The 14,018-nt window shown below is 43.7% G+C and overlaps 1 protein-coding gene across 1 annotated transcript; it reads right to left on the reverse strand.

Moving 5' to 3' along the window:
- Positions 1–5,798: 5,798 nt before the first annotated feature.
- chchd1 (coiled-coil-helix-coiled-coil-helix domain containing 1) lies at positions 5,799–10,259 on the reverse strand. Its single transcript, XM_072390415.1, has 3 exons — positions 9,939–10,259; positions 7,170–7,288; positions 5,799–6,076 (listed from the first exon to the last, which is right to left on the reverse strand). The coding sequence occupies exons 1-3, from the start codon at positions 10,075–10,077 to the stop codon at positions 5,966–5,968; spliced, it is 369 nt and encodes a 122-aa protein (XP_072246516.1). The 5' UTR covers positions 10,078–10,259; the 3' UTR covers positions 5,799–5,965.
- Positions 10,260–14,018: the final 3,759 nt, after the last annotated feature.

Consider the following 14,018-nt stretch of genomic DNA (forward strand, 5'->3'; position numbering starts at 1 on the left):
CTCTGGGAACAACAAGTAAACCTGCAGTTTGGGAGCGAAGTGCTCTGTTAGGAAAATATCTTACAATTAAATCTTTAAGATATGATGGAGCTCGGTCATTAAGAACTTTATATGTCAGAAGAAGAATCTTAAATTCTATTCTGAATTTAACAGGGAGCCAATGAAGAGAAGCTAAAACTGGAGAAACATGATCTCTCCTGTTAGTTCTCATCAGAACTCTGGCTGCAGCATTTTGGATCAGCTGGAGGCTTTTCAGAGAATATGTGGGACAGCCCAATAATAAGGAATTACAGTAGTCCAATCCTGAAGTAACAAATGCATGAACTAGTTTCTCTGCATCACCCTGAGACAGGATGTTCCTGATTTTAGCAATATTACGAAGGTGAAAGAAGGCAGTCCTAGAAACCAGTTTTATATGTGCGTCAAATGATAAATTCTGGTCAAAAATAACTCCAAGGTTCCTCACTGTAGAACTAGAAGCCAAGGAAATACCATCTAGAGTAACTATATAACTAGACAATTTCTCCCTGAAGCGCTCAGGTCCAAAGAGAACAACTTCAGTTTTGTCTGAATTTAAAAGCAGACAGTTCTGAGTCATCCAGGTCTTTATGTCTTTAAGACAGGCTTGTAGCCTGACCAACCTGTAGGTTTCATCTGGTTTCATAGATAAGTACAGCTGAGTATCATCAGCATAACAATGGAAATTTATGCCATGCTGTCTGATAATGTTACCTAATGGAAGCATGTATAAAGTAAAAAGAATCGGTCCAAGCACAGAACCCTGAGGAACTCCATGACTTACTCCAACGTGTGAGGAAGATTCCTCATTTACAAGAACAAACTGGAATCTATCAGATAAATATGACTTAAACCAGCCTAATGCAGTTCCTTTAATCCCAATAACATGTTCAAGTCTCTGTAACAGAATGCTGTGATCGATCGTATCAAATGCAGCACTGAGATCCAACAGGACAAGCACAGAAACAAGTCCGCTATCAGAGGCTAACAGGAGATCATTGGTAACTTTCACCAGTGCTGTTTCTGTGCTATGATGCACTCTGAATCCTGACTGAAACTCTTCAAACAGATTATTTCTATGTAAATGATCACAAAGTTGAACTGCAACTATTTTTTCAAGAACTTTGGACAAAAAAGGGAGATTGGATATAGGTCGATAATTAGCCAACACTTCTGAATCAAGAGTAGGTTTTTTAAGTAAAGGTTTAATTACAGCAACCTTAAAAGTCTGAGGTACATATCCTGTCAACAAAGACCGATTGATCAAATCCAATATGGAAGTGTCAATTAAGGGGAAAACCTCCTTGAACAGTCTGGTTGGGATTGGGTCTAACATACAAGTTGATGGTTTAGAAGAGACTATTGCTGTTGTTAGCTCAGAAAGATCAACTGGACAGAAGCTGTCTAAATACAATTCAGGTTCGAAAGATACTTCTAAAGCTGCTCTACTTGATGATACATCAGTGATAATAATGGGAAGGATTCCATTAATCTTCTCTCTGATAGAAACAATTTTATTGATGAAGAATCTCATGAAATCATCACTGCTGAGAGTTAAAGGAATACATGGCTCAACAGAGCTCGGACTCTTTGTCAGCCTGGCAACAGTGCTGAAAAGAAACCTGGGATTATTCTTATTCTCTTCTATCAATAATGAATAATACGCAGTTCTAGCTTTACGAAGTGCTTTCTTATACGTTATTAAACTATCTTTCCAGACTAATTGAGACTCTTCTAAATTAGAGGAACGCCACTGTCTCTCCAGCTTTCTTGCAGTCTGCTTTAACGCACGCAGCTGTGAATTATACCAAGGAGCCAACCTCTTCTGACTGATTACCTTCCTTTTCAGAGGGGCAACATTGTCCAGTGTTGTACGCATTGAAGCTGTAGTGCTGTCAACAAGAGAGTCAAGTTCTACTGGAGTAAAATTTAGGTAGCCATCCTGTGTCATATCTGCACATGGCAGTGAAGAAAAGGATGATGAAATCAACTCTTTAAATCTGGTTACAGCATTCTCTGACAGACACCTTCTATATGTAGAATTCTTCTCAGAAACCGTGTAGTCAAGTAATGTAAATTCAAAAGTTATTAAAAAATGGTCAGACAAGACAGGATTATGAGGGAACACTGTTAACTGTTCACTCTCAATGCCATAAGTCAGCACAAGGTCAAGGGTATGATTAAGGCAGTGAGTAGGTCTGTGAACACTTTGAGAAAATCCAATAGAGTCTAATATAGAATTAAAGTTAATATTTAGGCTGTCATTTTCAACATCTACATGAATATTAAAGTCACCCACTACAATGACTTTATCTGTACTCACCACTAACTGGGATAAAAACTCTGAGAATTCAGACAGAAACTCAGAATAAGGGCCAGGCGGACGATACACAACAACAAACACAAGAGGTTTTTGTGATTTCCACTTTGGGTGGGAAAAACTGAGAATCAGAGATTCAAAAGAGCTAAAACTAATCTTGGGTCTAGGACTGATTAGTAACCCTGATCTGACGATAGCTGCCACTCCTCCTCCTCTGCCTGTGGTTCTAGGAACATGAACATTTAAATAGTCAGAGGGAGTTGATTCATTAATGCTAACATGATCCTCCTGCTGCAGCCAGGTTTCTGTAAGACAAAATATATCAATATGATGATCACAAATCAAATCATTCACTAACAGAGACTTCAAAGGGAGAGATCTAATATTCAGCAAACCACATTTAATAGTTTGATGTTTTTGTTCAGTTAAAGTTTTTGTTTTAATTTTTTTTTGCACAAGAGGATTTGCTCCTTTTGTGTTTTTTGTTTAGGGGGGGGGCAGCATCAGGTGGGAAGCCGCAGAGAAGTGTGTAAGACTACAACTCTGCATCCTGGTCTCAACCCTGGGATGTCATGTTTTTGGATGACTAATAAATTCGTCCATATTTCTAGAAATGAGAAGAGCTCCTTCCAAAGTGGGATGGATGCCGTCTCTCCTCATCAGACCAGGTTTTCTCCAGAAAGATTGCCAATTATCTATGTAGCCCACGTTGTTTGCTGGACACCATCTAGACAACCAGTGATTGAATGAGGACATGCGGCTAAACATGTCATCACTGGTCAGATTTGGCAGGGGTCCAGAGAAAACTACGGAGTCCGACATTGTTTTGGCAAAATTACACACCGATGCAACATTAATTTTAGTGACCTCCGATTGGCGTAACCGGGTGTCATTACCGCCGACGTGAATAACTATTTTACCGTATTTACGTTTATCCTTAGCCAGCAGTTTTAAATAGGATTCTATGTCGCCCGCTCTGGCCCCTGGAATGCATTTGACTATGGTCACTGGTGTCTCTAATGCCACGTTTCTGACTATAGAGCTGCCAATTACCAGGGATTTGTCCTCAGCGGGTGTGTCGCTGAGTGGAGAAAATCTATTAGAAACGTGGACAGGTTGATGGTGAACCACGGGCTTGACTTTAGGACTATGACTCCTCTTCCTGACAGTCACCCAGCCACTCTTAAGTCCCGGCTGCTAATTCAAGTAAGATAATCAGTAGATAAACAGTTGGAAGTGTGGCAGAAATGTCCAGAGATCACCATTATTGTGTTGGACTGACATAATTAATGTGGGGACGTCACCAAAGTGCATATGAAGAGGCTGATGGGACTTTAAATGGAAACTAAACTGTTCATAGTTTACAGATCATAAGCTGTGATTGGTCCTCTATCATCCACATGTCATTTCTCTCTCACAGCACGCAGGCTGCTTTCAGTGACCTGTTTTACCGAAATATAAAGCAGACAATAACCTATTGGTGCCAGCTTTTACGTTTCCAAAACCTTGAGTGTCCTGTGATCTGTGCCCCGGTGTTACAGGGATTCAGTGGGATTGTGTGCTTCTGACTGGCTGGTGTCTCACCTGCAGTCAGTGTGGAGGAAGAAGCTTTATTACTTTACAACAAACTGGACAGCCAGAAAGCCTGGTTAAGATCTGGGGAAAGAGCACACATCTACATGTTCACTGCTCTGTGTGTAGCTCTGTGTGTATCTGTGTGCAGCTCTGTGTGTATATCTGTGTGCAGCTCTGTGTGTATCTCTGTGTGCAGCTCTGTGTGTATATCTGTGTGCAGCTCTGTGTGTAGCTCTGTGTGTATATCTGTGTGCAGCTCTGTGTGTGTATCTGTGTGCAGCTCTGTGTGCAGCTCTGTGTGTATATCTGTGTGCAGCTCTGTGTGTATCTGTGTGCAGCTCTGTGTGTATCTGTGTGCAGCTCTGTGTGTATCTGTGTGCAGCTCTGTGTGCAGCTCTGTGTGTATCTGTGTGTATATCTGTGTGCAGCTCTGTGTGTATCTGTGTGCAGCTCTGTGTGTGTATCTGTGTGCAGCTCTGTGTGTATATCTGTGTGCAGCTCTGTGTGTATCTCTGTGTGCAGCTCTGTGTGTATCTCTGTGTGCAGCTCTGTGTGCAGCTTTGTGTGTATCTGTGTGCAGCTTTGTGTGTATCTCTGTGTGTATCTGTGTGCAGCTCTGTGTGTATCTGTGTGCAGCTCTGTGTGTATCTCTGTGTGCAGCTTTGTGTGTATCTGTGTGCAGCTCTGTGTGTATATCTGTGTGTGCAGCTCTGTGTGTATCTGAGTGTGTGTATCTCTGTGTGCAGCTCTGTGTGTATATCTGTGTGCAGCTCTGTGTGTATCTGTGTGCAGCTCTGTGTGTGTATCTGTGTGCAGCTCTGTGTGCAGCTCTGTGTGTGTATCTGTGTGCAGCTTTGTGTGTATCTGTGTGTATATCTGTGTGCAGCTCTGTGTGTATCTGTGTGCAGCTCTGTGTGTGTATCTGTGTGCAGCTCTGTGTGTATCTGTGTGCAGCTCTGTGTGTGTATCTGTGTGCAGCTCTGTGTGTATATCTGTGTGCAGCTTTGTGTGTATCTGTGTGTATCTGTGTGCAGCTTTGTGTGTATCTCTGTGTGTATCTCTGTGTGTATCTGTGTGCAGCTCTGTGTGTATCTGAGTGTGTGTATCTCTGTGTGCAGCTCTGTGTGTATCTGAGTGCAGCTCTGTGTGTGTATCTGTGTGTGCAGCTCTGTGTGTATCTGTGTGTGCAGCTCTGTGTGTATCTGTGTGCAGCTGTGTGTATCTCTGTGTGCAGCTCTGTGTGTATCTGAGTGTGTGTATCTGAGTGTGCAGCTCTGTGTGTATCTGAGTGTGTGTATCTGAGTGTGCAGCTCTGTGTGTATCTCTGTGTGTATCTGAGTGTGTGTATCTCTGTGTGCAGCTCTGTGTGTATCTGTGTGCAGCTCTGTGTGTATCTGAGTGTGTATCTCTGTGTGCAGCTCTGTGTGTATCTCTGTGTGTATCTCTGTGTGCAGCTCTGTGTGTATCTGTGTGTATCTCTGTGTGCAGCTCTGTGTGTATCTGAGTGGCCTCGCTGAGCCAACCAAAGTGTGTGAACCTCTTCAGCTGATGTGCGACCCTGCATCCGAGGCCAACATTACAATGTTGTAGGATGATCAGAACAACTGTGGAAGTGAACTGGATCGTCTGAGTGTTTCAGTGCATGTTTCAATTCAATGAAATGACTTCAGTTCAATAAGTCATTCAGAAAGTAAAAGCATATATTTTGCAATGAGCATCGAATATTATTAGGAAACCTGGAACATTTCATTTTAAAGGACTACATTGTTTTTTTTGTTTTGCGTGGAGAAAACAAAGCGTGATAAACTCCCCTCCAACGAGCGGGTGCATGTTCCCACTTCTCAGAGATGCACTTTCTATATGAAGAAACACCATGACTGAACTGCTGCAACAGGCTGCCACTGGTGTGGAACCACACTTTTAATAAATGTATATACAGTATTATACAGTAGTTTCCCAAACTTCACATCAATCTGTCTTGTAATGAGGACAAAAGCCCTGATCATCCTGCATGAAACCAGTGTGCGCAACACGTGCACGAGTGTCGCTCTCCTAGATCTCACGGCGCAGGTTGGGGTATTTCTTCAGCAGGGTTATGGCTTGTTTCGGAGGCATGCGCCCTCCATAGGTGTTGCTCTGTTCAGACTGATTGTTCATGGCTGCCTGTGAAAGACAAAGAGCATCTGTTACCAGTCATTTTAAGGAAACTTCTGCACTTTAGTGAACCACTGGAGCCATTTCCTCTGTTATGAGACTTCACAAGATGTTCACGTGACAGTCGGCTGGTTTGAGAGCTGCTCTGCAGGAAGTGCTGAGTTTTAGACCAGCTCTTAAGCAGGAATACTGCAGCATCACCTCTTTAGAATAGGACAGAGTAAATTCATACTAATCTATTACATGAAGCAAAAGTCTCATATGCTCTCAAGATCCCGAGCTTCTTCAAGTCAAACGACCCAAAGAGCATGTGGAGGGGCATCAGGGGCATCACAGGCTACACTGAGAGTGACGCGCAGTGCGCTGAAGACTCCCTGACACCTTTGAAGCCTGCAACACACAGCTTCTACCCGGAGGCTGTCGGACTGCTGGATTGCTCCGCCCATCTTCGAAACATTTCACTGAAAATGTCCCTTTATCACATTGCTGCTGCTGCACTCTGCTCACTCAAGTACTTTTTTTTGTTTTATTTATTTAGGTTACTTACGTTTTATATTTGTACATACATTTCTTATGTATACATTTCTTAATATTTTATGCTAATGTGACATTCTACCATGCTGTGGTTTTGAGTCTAATAACATATTCCTTAATTGAGCATCTGCCTTATGCAAAAGAAAAAGTGCTCAACATGGAGGTGAAGTCAACGCAGCAATGTGAGCAGCTGAAGCCTTACACGCTTTCTCTTATTGTCATTTAAGCTTTCAATACATTTGTCTGAATTTGTGTAATAGGCCTATTTGCCAATAGGTCTGATTATCTATTGCCAGCTCAAAATAGCCTTTTTTTAACGACAGTACAGTCATGATACAAGAATTTCACACACGGGAAAATGCTTGATACCATTTTGATACCACTGAGTGAAAAATGATCATTCAAGAGACACATCAACTGCCAACCCTCAAACAGAACATCAAGAACAGGAGTTCTGCCTCCAACAGGCCAAATGAAAGGGTTCGACATACTGGGACACTTTTCTGCATGCTTTACCTGTGCAAAGAGAAGTCGTCTACTTTCAAATGAATATGGAAAATACACATACCTGCGCTTTCTCTACACACGTGTAGAAGGTGTTAATCTCCTTAGAGCACAGCCCGTCCACAAAGTTGTTCTGTTTCCAACAAGCCATCAGGACCGACATCTCAGTGATACAGGTGGCCTCTGTGGAGACACAGGTTCAACTTTCATCTCCAGCTCAGATTCAGTCGCGTGAGGAAAATAATTCACAGGATAAAAAATGCCACAACAGTTTCCAAAATTTGAAATGAAAATGATCGTATAATTCTGCCAGAACACGGAGGACTAGCAGCAGCATCGTGTGTTCGTGCTGCCCAGCCTCACTGCCTCATCATTCACGGCTCCATTACTGAAGCGTGCTGCTCGCTGTGCGAGGGGCGCCCTCCAAAAAGGAAGAGCTGCAGGAAACGGTGCGAACAGGTCCATCTCTACAGGCGTCTGAACAGCCAATCGAAAGTCAGCTGCTGCAGACGCTACAAAAACAGAAATGAAGGCTTCAAAAGTCGAAGTCTCCAGCTGAAATAATGCAGTTGTGTTGATGTAGTTAATCGGCTTCTCCTGAAGCTACGCCTGTGGTATGGGTGGCGCTGTCTCAGTGACGACACCTGCTGTTCCCGAGGTGCCGCTACAACACCGCCCACGCTGCGCCACAACGTGCTCGCACAGCGACCACTGCACTGAGGAGAAAGGCACGCTGCCAGCAACACTTCCACACTCTGAGATCTCTGAGCATGTTTGACACCTCAGGGGGTGTAAGCACACATGCAGGCACTTCTTCAACTGAGCGGTGAAGTAAACAAGAGGAAACGTTTTAACCCTGTGTCGCTCACATCAGTGTAAGAGATACGCACTGTTAATGCCCCTCCAACTGGCAATGAGCCCCCCCAAAAAGTCTTGTGCTAATAAACACTGACGTACACCCCAGAAACAAGCACGCAATGCTCCACTAAAGTACAGAAAGAGTCAAAAGTAATTAAATTTGAAGTGGAACTGGAGGTGCGCAGTCGGTACACCCAAAGAGGAACCGATTGGACTCAGTGAGGACCCCAGGTCTAAAAGCTCAGTAAATCCAACCTGAGATCAACAGCACATATCACAGTGTCACTATTTATAAAGCAGTGTGTGAAAAACTAAGTGAACCCTCACTGCTTCCACAGGAACGAAGAGGGTAAGAAGCAGCCAGGAGCTGCTGATCAATGCTCTGATTAACTGATCCTCAGTCAGTGTGAGCAGCTCTATAAAAGCAGAAGTTCTGTCAGTTTTCAGGTGTGTGTTAACACGATGCCAAGGAGGAAAGACATCAGCAATGATCTTAGAGAAGCAGCTGTTGCTGCCCATCAATCTAGGAAGGGTTATAAGGCCATTTCCAAACTATCTGGAGTCCATCATTGTACAGAGAGAAAGATTATTCACAAGTGGAAAACATTCAGGGCAGCTGTCAATCTTCCCAGGAGTGGACGTCCCAGCAAGTTCACCCCAAGGTGAAAAAGCCCAGAGCTACATCTCAGACTCTACAGGCCTCAGTTAGCATGTTAAAGGTTAAAGGTCATGACAGCACAGTTAGAAAAAGGCTGAACAAGGATGGCTTGTTTGGAAGGGCTGCAGGAGAAAGCCTCTTCTCTCTAAAAAGAACATGGCAGCACCGCTTAGGTTTGCAAAGCTGCATCTGAACAAAGCACAAGACTTCTGGAACAATGGGCCTCATGTAAGAACATTTTCGTAAATTTATTCTAAATTTCTCACTTTTTTTGTAAGAAGATCTCGTATGAACGCGCCACGTCAGATTCAACAAACGCTCTTAACTTGGCAAAAAGAGTGTAAACGACCTGCGTAACTGATGAAAGTCACCCGTGCGTATCTAAGTGCACGAGGATAGTAAATTCACATACTACAGCCCAAAGTAATACCATATAAGGCTGCGCTTATACAGGTCACCGTGTCACCTGTAGTTCGTAATGTCACCGAAACAAAGAAGAAATGCTTTGATATGAAAATGGCTTAAGAAAGAAAAAAAATACAGCCAGGGCTCGATGGCTGCAACTAAAGCCGTGCAAGCAGTTGTTGCCTCAACATGCTGGATCGGGTTCACTTAGTTTTACACGCACTGCTGCTGAAGCTGCTGCTGGATCAGGGGTTCACTTAGTTTTACACTCACTGCTGCTGAAGCTACTGCTACAAGCTGCTGGATCAGGGGTTCACTTAGTTGTACACTCACTGCTGCTGAAGCTACTGCTGGATCAGTGGTTCACTTAGTTGTACACTCACTGCTGCTGAAGCTACTGCTACAAGCTGCTGGATCAGGGGTTCACTTAGTTGTACACTCACTGCTGCTGAAGCTACTGCTACAAGCTGCTGGATCAGGGGTTCACTTAGTTGTACACTCACTGTTGCTGAAGCTGCTGCTGGATCAGTGGTTCACTTAGTTGTACACTCACTGCTGCTGAAGCTACTGCTACAAGCTGCTGGATCAGGGGTTCACTTAGTTGTACACTCACTGCTGCTGAAGCTGCTGGATCAGGGGTTCACTTAGTTTTACACTCACTGCTGCTGGATCAGGGGTTCACTTAGTTTTACACTCACTGCTGCTGAAGCTGCGGGATCAGGGGTTCACTTACTTTTACACCCACTGCTTGTGTGCTAGGGCTCAGTTTTTCTTCCAGAAATCGTGAGTCAGTGTCACGTGTTGCTGTGACTCAGAGGGTGGAGTTACGGATCACAGTAAGATGTCGCCTAAACAAAAACTATTAGGCACATTAAGCAAAAAATGCTGCGCATTCATACATTTCATTCTTACCTCCTTTCTTGAGTTTGCGGTTGGCTACAGTGTCTTTCAGAGCCAGAGTCCTGTTGGGTTTGAGCACTGGTTTTCCATTGTGTCTGCTAAGCAGCCTGCTGACCTTCTCCTGAAACATGGCCCCTCCCTGCGCTGCCATCTCTCTGCCAACCCTCCGGCCGCGAGCTGCTCCTGTGACTCTCAGCTCAAATAAAATCCCAACGAAAAGAGACAGCGGTTGTCTCGTGCCCTCAGTACGCTTATTAGTGTAGTCTTACGACTTGCCGTAAAATGATTCGATGTCGTAAGTTCAGGCTTCTTTTTCCTCTTCTTCTCGTTGAACAGCTGGAGACATCCAGTGTAATGGTGTGTTACCGCCACCTTCTGCCCCAAATTGTGGAGCGCGCGGAAGACTTCCAATAATATCTCATACATACTCTATTTTCACTTATCTATCATATTCTACATAAAGCCCACGTTTTTCTGAGCAAATGTAATAGTACCGTGAGACCGAAATGCTCAGTAATCCCTTCAGAATATTTGGTTCAATGGATTTTCTTTTCAGAGCCTCCACACCGACACGAACCAACTGCACCACAAGCCAACTCACGACACCGGAAGCTCACGTTTGAAAGGGCCACAAAACAACGACTGTTACGAATTAAAATGCTAAAACAATCGATAAAAAACACTGAAGACAAAAGGAGAAGGGTTGGGCTTCGCAGATGTTTCCCCCCTTCCCTCTCACTGAACATGTTCCTGGTACACCACTTCCCAAATGAAGTTCTTGATTTCAAAGCCCTGCTCTTCAAGGCATTGCTGTGAAATAATCCAACTAGCATACAAGGACATAACAGCGTGGAGAGAATGGAAAAACAAAGAAGAGTGCTTTAAACTGACCAAATCACACGTCCAGGTTCCTGATATTTCTGAAAGCTTTATGGTATTTGTTGTTTTTTTCCTCTTTTTTTAAAAACAGTTTAAAATGCCATAAAATTCAGAGAAACTTTGAAAAATCTACACTTTTGTATAGATATAGAATTTTCCAATAATCACAGAGATATTTGTTTTGCAGAAAATGGTTCTGTATTTTTGTGGATTTGAGGATATGACCCTAACCCTTTTACATGTGCATGCACTACATGTTAGTGCATGGAGATATTTGTGCTCCATTGCACATTTTTGTATACCGTCTTGTGAAAGTTGAAAATAATTTTTACAGGTCAGGTGTGGTACCCAGTGTTCAGATATCCTCAAACAAAAAAGAGTGAAGCCATAAATGTAACGTATCCCTCAAGTTGGGAGATCAAACAACATGTTTTTGGATTTTCTTCAGTAGTCCTTCAGGCACTTCAGCTTTCCTCCCTGGAGCCCTTTGGTGTTACGCATTTAAATGGATTTCCCTTACATCTATGTTTCTGCTGGTAATAACATCTGCTGGGATAATATTTGAGCTCCAAACTCTATCAGTTCACTGTGACTGCTGTGGGTTCCTGCCTGAAGTGTCGGATGCTGTCCCCTGTCTGAACCCATTGGGCCTCATAGAACAACCGTTCATACGAACAGATTTGTTCTTAAGTCTTAAGAGTGATCCAGACCTGTCGTAAGAGTTTCGTAAAATACTATTATTATAATAATACTAATATTCAAATCAAGTTTGCTTGATCAATGGATGGAGAAACACGCCGATCAAACTCAATTCCACCACACGTCCAGGTCCTCAGCACCCTTTTGGCCACGGGAACCTTTCAGAGGGAGATTGGCGACAGATTGGGTGTGTCCCAGTCCTCTGTGAGTCATGTGCTCCCCTTGGTCATAAAGCTCTCATCAGTTTATCACCCATGGTACATCAAATTCCCACCCACCACTGTCCAACAAGTACAAATTAAGAGGGACTTTCATGCCATGGCTGGACTGCCGAACATAATCAGTACAATAGACTGCACACATATACGGATCAAAGCACCCGTGTTGTTGTGGAGCGCACTGAGCTGAAGGCCAGGTGGGCGTGTCTCATTACAGTGTGTGTGTGTGTGTGTGTGGGGGGGGGGGGGGGGGGTTACTGCTCTATAGCCCAGAGAAGGCATATGCCAGATTATTCTGGATTATTCTAGCATGCTGCAGAATAATGAATGAGGGTCCCCCACAACCTGAACCAGCCCAGGCAGACCAGAAGGTGTGGTGCCAGAAGACCCCCCTCATGGACCGCCCCATCAAAGTGCCATCATGATGAGGCAACAACTGATTGCACGACTTTAGTTGCAGTCATTGAGCGCCTGGCCATGGCAAGATGTTTGTTTTCAGCCATTTTTTTATCAAAGCATTTCTTCTTTATTTCGGTGACCTTACGAACTACAGGTGACACCGAATTAACATAGAATTGTTTACACACTTTGCCGAAGTTAGGAGCGTTTGTTGAATCTGACGTGGCGTGTTCATACGAGAACTTCTTACGAAAAAAGTGAGAGAAATTTTGATTAAAGATACAAAAATGTTCTTGCATGAGGCCCATTGTTCCTACCTAAGGTTCTGTCTGATCTCCATCTATCCTGGCTGGTTGACCTGTCGCAGCTGTCTTCCTCTGGGGCCTCTTGTACAAAGACTTGCGTGGAATTCCTCATGAAACATGGCGTACGCTCAAACCCAAATGCCCTCCTAAGCACAAAAACATCCGGATGTATGAATTTGTGCGTACGCATGAATCCAAGCACATTTCCTTTGCACATCCCAATCAACGTGGAATTGAGCGCACATGTCGGAGTAACCGACTCCTCCCTGTCCATGCCCCTACTTAAATATGCAAATAATATTTAAATGAGGCCTGCACCTGCGATTCCCCTCTCTGCATGATCAGAAAATAAATACAAAAGAATGAGTAGGATGGAAAAAAGAATAACTTAACGGAAAGCGAGATGGAGGGGCTACTTTCTGAAGTGGAGGCGCACAAAAATGTGCTCTTTGGCACGCTGTCCTACGATATAAGCAGCTAACGTAAGATGAGTGGGTGGGAGATGCTGTGGGGTCTGAGAAGCACACACAAGCAGAGGTGAAGAAGAAGTGGTCCGATAATAAGGTGGATGTGAAGCGGAGACTGGCTGCCCACCGCCGAAGTGTGGCCAAAATAGGCGGGGGGACAGGAGAAGAGGGGCCCATCCTGTTTTTACATTTGCTGCTTATGCCGGAGGACAGCATGCCAAAGATCACATACCTGTGTGCTATGAGGTTTTGGTTTCTCTTCACTGCGTCTGCCACGTATAACTGGGGTTACCTTTATTTTGTATTTGTTTCGGACTTCTTATCCCCCTTTGGACCCATTTCTCCCACTGGTAAGCTTCAGCAACTTAATGAGTTCCCATTCCCCATTTCACGGTCTCACTGTGTGCATGTCAGTTTTTATGTTTTTTAAACTAGGTTTCTTAATAAAACTAATCTTTTCTTTTAACTGGAACCACATCTCCTGCCTTCTGTAAACGAGCTTGTGTGCCTTGTGGTTGGTGTAACCACTGAATTATTTCCCTGGGTGAAATTCTCAGGGTGGCGTTGTCACTTCATAAATCTACTCTTCCTTAACCTTCGTATCCAGATTGTCCCTCAGTTATCGCCACATTTGGTTTAGTCTTGCGTAATGTGGGCTGACATCAGCAACACTTCTGCCTCTTATGCTTGGTCGTTGTATCTTGTGGGGTTTTGTCTTGGTTGGTATATAATTAGGTAACATTTCAAAATAGCCCAGTTTGTTTGCTGCATCAGGCTTGTGGGCTGGACCATCATATTAACAGAGCTAAATATATATATATATATATACAGAGTGTATATAGCAGAGATAGTCATGATACAACAGAAACTGTGTGGTTACATTGAGTGAAGACACTCAAGCTTCCAGAGCACTTGAGGCAGGTTTCAATGAAACTGTTACTTACCACGCCCACAGGTGCTTGATAGGTGTGACTGGGTAAAAGAGTGGAGAGATGGTCTCCTCACTCAGAGAACTAAGGTTTGGGTTTGAAAATTACAATCTTCAGAACAAAGTTCTGTTTGTGAAGTAACCTGCATACACAACAATAAATGGTGTCATAGCCCACAAAACATCAGTTTGACTTC

This window comes from Leuresthes tenuis, unplaced genomic scaffold (assembly GCF_036924035.1).
Source record: "Leuresthes tenuis unplaced genomic scaffold, fLeuTen1.0.hap1 SCAF_8, whole genome shotgun sequence".
Lineage (NCBI taxonomy): Eukaryota > Metazoa > Chordata > Actinopteri > Atheriniformes > Atherinopsidae > Leuresthes > Leuresthes tenuis.

Excerpts from the sequence above, each read along its gene's own strand:
- chchd1 (XM_072390415.1), bottom strand. The coding sequence starts at position 10,077 with ATGGCAGCGCAGGGAGGGGCCATGTTTCAGGAGAAGGTCAGCAGGCTG. Across the intron at positions 7,289-9,938 it reads CCGCAAACTCAAGAAAGGAG|AGGCCACCTGTATCACTGAG; the intron begins GTAAGAATGAAA and ends GTGTCTCCACAG. Across the intron at positions 6,077-7,169 it reads CGTGTGTAGAGAAAGCGCAG|GCAGCCATGAACAATCAGTC; the intron begins GTATGTGTATTT and ends TGTCTTTCACAG.